This window comes from Tachypleus tridentatus, chromosome 8, assembly GCF_004210375.1.
Source record: "Tachypleus tridentatus isolate NWPU-2018 chromosome 8, ASM421037v1, whole genome shotgun sequence".
NCBI classification, from domain to species: Eukaryota; Metazoa; Arthropoda; class Merostomata; order Xiphosura; family Limulidae; genus Tachypleus; species Tachypleus tridentatus.
The window spans coordinates 68,483,881-68,492,940 of NC_134832.1; the positions used below are offsets into that span (position 1 = coordinate 68,483,881).

A 9,060-nucleotide genomic window follows, 5' to 3' on the forward strand; every position below is an offset into this window, starting at 1 on the left:
TTGTTCAATTCAGTTTCTATATCGTTTTGGCAGGTACGAAGTTGTAATAAATGCAGTAGTGAGTTGGTGAATGTAGGGTTCCCCCGAAAAAAATGTAATTGTTCATTTCACATCCTGTATACCAGTGGTTCTTAACCTTGTTGGAGGTACTGAGCCCCGGAAGTTTCGTACTTGCATTCACTGAACCCTTCGTAATTGAAGAAATAAAATATGATTTTTCAAATTCAAAACATAAGTAGACATTTTATTAATGCACAAAATGAACCATGCATCAGTTGCACACAATATCACTGTGTTCAAGGAACAAAACCAAGAAAACATGAATTTCACACAAAAACAAAAACGTAACTCGAGGAATATTTACTGCAAATCAATGTGACTTTTGATGTTGCCTTTCAGAGACATGTTCAGAAATGCGCGGCTTCACTTTGGCAAGTCCCACTCTCATATCATTTTCGCAGCAAAGTCTTTTCCTTTTCTTCGTTTTTATGTCTACCATCCTCTAAAAGGATTGCTCGCAAAGATACGTTGTAACAAACGGTATGAGTATCTCAAGGGTTTTCTTAGCAATAAGAGGGTACGCTACGATTTGGTGACATCGAAACGTTGAGAGTGTTGTTGTTCTGAAAAGTTGCTGTTGAACCTGGCTCTGCTGAAGTTCAATGATTTCGTCGAGGTATTCACTAAACGCGAACGGCTGTCTCACCAATGCTGGATATGACTCTCGAGTGGGGAAGTATCCGTCGAAAGACTGCGAGCTTATCTAAGTCCATGGCAATTGCTTGCTTCAGTTCCCCGGGTGCAGAAATGTCTCCGATTTCAGACACATCTTCGATCTTACTTACACAGTCGTCCAGCAGGGGAAAGTTTGCGAAGTTATCATTCTCTGTTCGTCGTTTACATAACGGTAACTTTTTTGAAAAGCCTTCAGGTTTTCTTCCGTTTCAATGATGTTGACTCCACTGCCCTGCATCTGTTGATTGAAATGATTGAGAGCATTTGAAGATATCGGCCATGTACGCCAAAATGAGAATGAACTCAGATTTTTCAAAGCAATCTACATGACAATGTTGGTGCTCTCGGAAAAACAGGGCTAATTCCATACGCATAGCAAAAACACGATTCAGCACCTTTCCCCGGGATAACCACCGAAAGTTAGAATGGTACAGAAGTACCTCGAATTCAGAGTCCATTTCATTACACAGCTATTTAAAGATGCAGGGCACTATTTCGCACAAAGTTCACACATTCCACTACAATTTTTAATACTTCTGCCAGTTTTGAAGGCAAAGTTTTTGTTGCCAACGCATGCTTGTGCAAAACACAGTGCGTTACAATGATGTGTGGTGCATCGGCTTTCACCAGCGCACCAAAACCAGAGATTCGTCCCAGCATGACTGGAGCTTCGTCCGAACAAACTGCAAAAACCATATCCTACAAAAGATCGCTGTCTCTGAAGAAGTCATCCACAAGTTTCTTCACGTCTGCTGCTTTAGTTGTTGTAAGAGGCTTACAAAATAAAAACAAATCTTCTTTTATCTCGTCATTCTTCATATAGTGTACGACTGCAACAAGCTGGCTTAGATTGGAAACGTCGGTGGTCTCTTCGAGTTGAAGGTTGAATTTTGCAGAGCTTGAAATCAAATCTGCAACTACCTGAGCCAAGATGTCATCACCCATGTCATCTATTCTGTAAATAAAGTAATAATAAAATTACTGAGCAAATAAATGGCTTCTACCATGGAATACAGTTAACAGAGAATCTCTCTCATATGGGACAAATATGGTATCGCACGAATGTACTGATGAAACGTATTAAAAGATCAGCAGTACTGTTAAATTATGCAATCATTACTAACAACATAATTTCAATCTTCCTTTGTCTCTACTGGTTACCTTCTTTTCTGCTATATTCTATAATGTTACACTTGCATAGAACAAATTATGGTGTAAAAGTATCATTTGGTCTTTAAAAGCTATTCCTCCTGATAGCACAACCCCTCTACTTTAAGATACAAATTGTAACTAAAATATATAAACGACTAGTATGGATTAAGAAAATTCTACGTATAGGAGGGAACAATATCTGGACCTTCTTCGGTCATCGTCAGGTTCACAAAGAAAGAAAGAAGTGACTGACCGATAGCGGACCACATGTTTGATTATATTTATTAATACGGGTATATTGCATTATTTTGTTCACTCCTCCACACAGAATTTTCTCAATCCATACCAGCCGTTTTCACATACATGTTTTTATCTACAAGTGGGTTTTCTCATCATCATAAAATTGTAACTAAATTATAACGTGCAAAAACTTCTTATATTATTACATATACTATCACTAATTAAAAAGGTCATTAATTTATTTACTCAATTTACTGTTAAAAGTTTAATCTAAACCAATCACTTCAGGTAAAACATCTTTTTCCATACTTTAATTTCATATTACTTGTCATCGTTGCGCAGTCATTACTTAGTCCCTAAACTTTTAAAAGTATATAGTAAATAGGTAAATTATCCAGCTTTTTACTTTGATTAATCGACATATTCTAGAAGATCCTTAAATTGTGAAGTTATTATTTATACTATTAATAGTAATTATTAAGCATAAAAGCATGAACACAGAGGCTTGAAACTATCTTGATGTGTACGCACACTACGACGTAAGTACATTAAGCCTGCTTTATATACTAGTGATTAGGCCTAGCTTCGCTAGCACGTTATAGTAGTTAACCAATAAACAAATATGCTAGGATGATATTTTTATATTTGTCTTTCAAAACATGATTTTTAAGCAGATTTCTAATTGTATAAACAATAACACAAATTTTATTGAAACATATAGCGCTACTACAAGAAATACATTTTTAAAAGAACACTTACGCGTTACTCAGATAAAGTTCTTTAATCAATATCACTTTCCGATAGTTTCCCTATCGGAAAAGTTTAATACTTCACGCAAGCCCCCTCGTATATATATGTGTTTCTCTAATGCGTCATATTTAAAGAGAAAATTAATCAATTGTTTCTTGAAATAAAACATTTCTAGCCACTTCATTTTTTTATTTATTTGTAGTCAAGAAGTTGCCAAAGACAGCTGTCAAAATTGAGAAAATTAATTAATATATGTTTGATACTTCTCTGATGCTAACAAAAGTCAGGTGAGAGAAATCATGGTGGTTAAGGTGCTCGACTTCGAGAGTCGCGGGTTCGAATCCCCCTCACGCCAAACATGTTAGCCCTTTCAACTGTGAGGGCGTTATAATATTACAGTCAATCCCACTATTCGTTGGTAAGATAGTAACTCAAGAGTTGGCGGTGGGTGATGATGACTAGCTGCATTCCCTTTCTTCTTACACTGTTAAATTGGGGACAGCTAGTGCAAATAGCTCTCGTGTAGCTTTGCACGGAATTCAGAAACAAACAAAGAGATTAGTTTCTATAGATTTTATCTTAACCTGCTATGATTAGGAAGGTCTCATGGAATATTTTCTTAATAATTTTAATACTTGTAACATATTATTTGACGATTTAATTTTAAGAACTTAAACTTTTAATTCTAAGTATTTTTATTGAGTAAAGATTTAATAAAAGTAAAGAAGAAGTAAATCCTTTTATAAATACTTAAATAAAAACAACTGGATCATGATTTCAGAATTAATTAGTTGAATTTTAATAATTCACTTCTTTAACTAAGTGAGATGACTTATATGTCTTTATGGTAGTCTCTGGCCTGGTATCTAGTCCGAGCGCTTCATTAGGTGCAATTCGGGTTTTAAAATATGAAATATATCATAATAAGGACAGTATATACGCAAAATAAACCAATCAAAACATTATACAACACTTACAGCAAAGAACAATACTTTAAACGTTCCAACCCATTTCTTTCCGATACACATATACTAGTCTTTATTTGTTTATTTATTTTATTTAATGTGTCACATCGACTCATATTGTCTTTTATTATTTTATCATTTCCTCTTATTGTAAATGAACCCGATATCCATCATACACCACATGAGATATGGGAGACAAGTACCCTAATTAGTATAATTAAAGAGGTAAACCACCATTAATTACCAATAAATCACTTTCAACAACTGAAAGTACCGTACATTTAGAACTACAATGGAAATTAACCATGCACAAAATTTATCTAGTCTTTAGAATAACAAAAAGTTCATGGATGTAGCTTTTGCAGGGACCGGATTTGAGATTTATTGCAGGTGGGATAAAAAGTCTTGACTCTGGTCTCAAGAAAGTTAAATATAAAGCTAGATAATCAGTCAGAGTATTCTATTTCTCCGTTTACATTTTATATAAGCTGGAAACTATTGTGATAGGGAATTGAAGTTATGATACAAATAATAAGCTAAACTGGAGTAAGAGAAAAATATAAGATAAAGCAAAAAAATTATGAAATTACGTATATATATTAAGTATATTTAACAGTACGTAATTCTCTTCTAAATTCGGAAAACAAAATGTTTTAAGGAAACAAGATGATATGACAGGTAAATTATCGATGCAAGTGAAAAGTAAAAGAAAAATCTAACCTCCAAAACGCAAACAATCAGCAGATATGCAACTGCATAGAGCCAGCTATTCTAGGGACTGAGGGCTCTCCCAAAGAACACATTTTAGTTGTACCAGCTCACTATAATCCATCGGCGATAAGTGTTGTAAGCATTATTTAACATTTGGAAATTAGGTACTGGTAATTACAGTTTGACCAATGGACACACTGGGAAAATGTCGGCGCCTTGGAAAGTCACATAAAAAATACACTAATGTACTCTTTGATAGATTGTTTAGGCAAAGTATTCATTATGTAACTTTGCTGAATGGACGGCTACAAAGTTTCAACATTAATGTACTGTCAGTACAATATATAGAAATAATAAGTCGTCTATTGTCATCACGTTAACTTTTAAATTAATATATGTGTTAATTCTTCTGATAATGATGTGCATCGAAAAGGGTTTACTTATCAACATTTCTATTGAAGTCTCTTTTCTATCTTCTGAAGGTATTTTCAGACTTTCTGTTCGCACGAACTATGTAAGATTAGTAATTTAAAGTCAAATTACATTTACTTCTGAATTATGTATCTTTGTTATTTTATACCATATTTATGGTTCCTCTTTAGATTTCTCCCAGTAGAATTTTAGAGTCAAATCAGTCTCTGAGGGGTAGTTTTGTCTCACAGTATACTTTATGTTACTGTAAAAAATGCCGATTCATCAACAACACGTTGTAATACGAGACTGTACTGTGTTTTCTACTCCCTTAGTTAATGTGCACATCTTTTTTCTCTTTCACTAGAAGCGTGTTCAAGTTGATTGCTTGAGCGGTCAAAGAACTTCTAAGTATATATTGTTTCATGAAATAGTTACATTGTATCCATCTTGATTTTAAGTTTGCGAGATACCTTGTAGTTGTCACATATAAAACACGATGTCATTCTTAAATTATTAATTGCAAGGAGAACGTTGCTTATTTATACAATTCTGGAATTTCAAGAATAATGTTTTTCTAATGTTTGAGAGGAGCAGTTGAATCTTTTCGAGCCATAGCCTGCTTGTGTCTTCCTTGTTTCTTCTTGTTCCTGTACTTATTGTTTGCGCTTTTTTTTCTTGCGACTTTGGTGACTGTTTGTGTTTACTTCAGTGAATAAGCTGCTTTATTTTCAATTTGACTTTCCTTATCTTTTGTATTCCATGTGACACAAACTACTGTGCACTTTTTTCACAATAGGTTTACTAACGTTTCGATTTGCGGAGTTGAGTCTAATGTATACAAGTGTATATTTACATATTTCAAGAGAATATTAATACTTAAAAGTTAAGTAAAACAAAACAAACATTATAACTTCACAATTGTTGCGTTTTGTAAAATGTGTAATAAATTACAGTATTTTATCAGTAATGTTGAAATACTGATACAAAAATTAATAGTTAATGTATTTAATAAAAAAAACTTTAAATAAAATTATTCAACTATTCTGTAATAAATATAAGAATGTATTAAATAAATTATTATTTATTCTTATTATGCCTCTCGATTCCATGACCTAGGGGCGCAATCGCTTGCGGATTGATTAACGGGCTGGTTTTTTAAGTGAGTAAATTGTTAGCCTACTGCATAACCCCCAACCAGGAGGGTGGAGGAGAAACCTGAGCATTCCCTAATTTAACAGTGTAAGACTAGAGGGAAGGCAGCTAGTCATCACCACCCACCGCCAGCTATTGGGTTACTCTTTTACAAACGAATAGCGGGATTGCTAGTCATCACCACCCACCGCCAGCTATTGGGTTACTCTTTTACAAACGAATAGCGGGATTGACCGTCACATTATAACGCCCCACGGCTGAAAGGTCGAGCATGTTTGTTGCGACCGGGATTTGAACCCACGACCCTCGGATTAGAAGTCGAACGCCTAACGCGCTCGGCCATGGCGGACACATTAAATAAACACAGACAAATAAAATTTAAAAACATTACTAAAAATTTCAGGTAACTATTTTTAGTTGCGAATAAGGTCTTTCAACAGATTAACACTACTTTATACGGATGAACACATTACCGCAAATAAAGACTTGTGTAGAGTTTGAAAATTAATAGTTAACAGCATACTTAATGGGTGGCGGTTGTGTGTTATGCTAGGCAACTTAGATAAGTCGTTGGGACCATTCATACTGGTATAATTCGTTTATTGGGTTACCAATGTAGAGCCTTTCAATCGTTATAAAGTCTGGAATGCTAACTTCAAGAAGTAAGTATACTTACCCACATATGATAGTATCTTATTCTTATTAATTTTTCCTTCTTATTCTTTACTTTGTAGAAAAGTCACCTTACCGCAACGGTCTGCAGGCAGTGAAGCGCAATATAGATGTGGGACATGTGGGCTTGAGCACCCACATCTCGCTCTCCTACGTTCTATTTCTATTATTTTTATTTTCTTCTTTGTAAATAAAAGTCCTTCTTCCCCATTCACCTCCGAAACTGAGGGTAAATTCTATATTCTATAATATTATAGTCTGTACCTTCGGATCCTTTCAATTTGTGTAGCTATTTTTGTTTCGGCTTCTCGTTGGTTTAAAAGCATTTTTAGAATTTGCTCTTTTACCTCTGTTAACATAACTATATTAGAAATTGTTAATGAAGATACCAATAGACTTCAACGAGAAACAAATAACATTATCATTTTCTGGAATAAACCAAGATTTTAATATCTCTACTGATTTGGATCTGAGTAAGAAATACTGTGTTGCTATTTGTTTCTTTATAGATAGCTTCTTCATAAAAATAAGAAAATTTGAGAGAAATGGACTGATTTTTCAGAATTTTATAGTAATTTATATAATGTATCTCAAGATGGCTGGGTCAACAAGACAATCAACAATAAACAAAGATAATAAATCCCAATATACAACAAACTACAAATCATTTCACTGTGCATACCATATAGTCCTCAGTGAAAAATAACCAATATTTGTTAAAAAACGTGTAACCAACCACAATATTCCAGCAAACATCAAATTTATTCAAAAGCCAGAGATAAAACTAAAGTCCATACTATATAAAAACCACAGTGACAAACACAACACTAACATTATTTATAAAATACAATGCAATAACTGCCATAACTTCTCTATCGGAGAAACGAGTAGAAAAATGGAAACCAGATTCAAAGAACATACACACTAAAAAATAACATCTTCACAGGTTTTTGAACTCGGCAAATCAAATAAGCACAAGGTAATCATAAAAAACACCCAGATACTAAGCAGGGGAACAAATATAAATAAACGCAAAATCAAAGAAGCTCTACTTATACAAGAACTAAACCGAAATAAAACCAATATAAAGAAACACCTTTATACCTATACCAATTAATAATCTAACGTATAACTGAAGGCCCAACATAGCCAGGTGGTTAAGGCATTCGACTCGTAATTTGAGGGTGGTGTGTTGGAATTGCTATCTCACAAAAGATGATCATCCTTTCAGCCGTGAGGGCATTATTATATGACAGTCACTTCCACTATTCTTTGGTAAAAGAAATTTATTTATTTATTGATACTCTTCATAAGCATATTTTTACTGAGAATTTGAAAATTATGAAAAATAAAATATTACGTGAAATACCCAAAAAAGGATCTAAATACCGAATAACTACAAAATGTAATAAAATCTTTTTTTTTAATCTATTGAAAAAATATTGATGAATATATTTTAAAACTTCACTATATTACATTTTATCCACCTAGATTGTTTCTGGGATGGAAGTTGTATGTACTTAAAATATAAAATTTAAATTATCCCGTATAAACTTAAAGAAATACTATACAGATTTATCGTTTCCTCACCTAAAAAATAAAATCAAGAATTGTAATAAAAATTTTATAATTTCCATTGATGTGACTGTAATTTTGGTATTATTTGTGAAAAAATTATGCATTAATTATAATAAAAGAAATTAATAGTACACAACCATTTAAAACTTTATCCTAAGCACAATTCTTATACAGATTTACCTTTTCTATATGTTATTCTTAAACTCCATAAATCTCCAATTAAATTTATATTTATTTGTAATTTAATGAAAACAATTCTTAAGCAACGGGATATTTTATTAAATAAATTACTTAATATTTTATCTGATGAAATTAAAAATATGCGATAATGAGAAAAACACATACTTTTTGAATAATAAAAAATAATCAACTTATTTTTGGATATCTAGGAGGTTGTAAACCAATAAATAATATTCAGACATATGGTTTCATCACATTGTACACCACAATTCCATCTAAAGATTTAACTTTTCGTTAAAATTCATTGATAGAACAGTTTTATTATCCTTTTAGAAAACTGGAAGAAAGAACATTTCTCCTCAAAAACATTAAAGATTTATTAAATTTCTGCATATACAATAATTATATATTTTTTCAATAACCATGTTTTTGAACAAGTAATAGGACTTACATTGAGAGATAACTATTCTTCTTGTTTCGCAAATTTATATCTTTACTTTTATGAGAACAG

The 9,060-nt window shown here is 32.8% G+C and overlaps 1 protein-coding gene across 1 annotated transcript; it reads right to left on the minus strand.

The window, feature by feature from the left end:
• Window positions 1-231: 231 nt before the first annotated feature.
• On the minus strand, window positions 232-2,921 carry LOC143224168 (protein FAM200C-like). Its single transcript, XM_076452605.1, has 2 exons — window positions 2,887-2,921; window positions 232-1,690 (listed from the first exon to the last, which is right to left on the minus strand). The coding sequence occupies exon 2, from the start codon at window positions 1,678-1,680 to the stop codon at window positions 1,435-1,437; it is 246 nt and encodes an 81-aa protein (XP_076308720.1). The 5' UTR covers window positions 1,681-1,690; window positions 2,887-2,921; the 3' UTR covers window positions 232-1,434.
• Between the last annotated feature and the right edge of the window lie 6,139 nt (window positions 2,922-9,060).

Excerpts from the sequence above, each read along its gene's own strand:
- LOC143224168 (XM_076452605.1), bottom strand. The coding sequence starts at position 1,680 with ATGGGTGATGACATCTTGGCTCAGGTAGTTGCAGATTTGATTTCAAGC.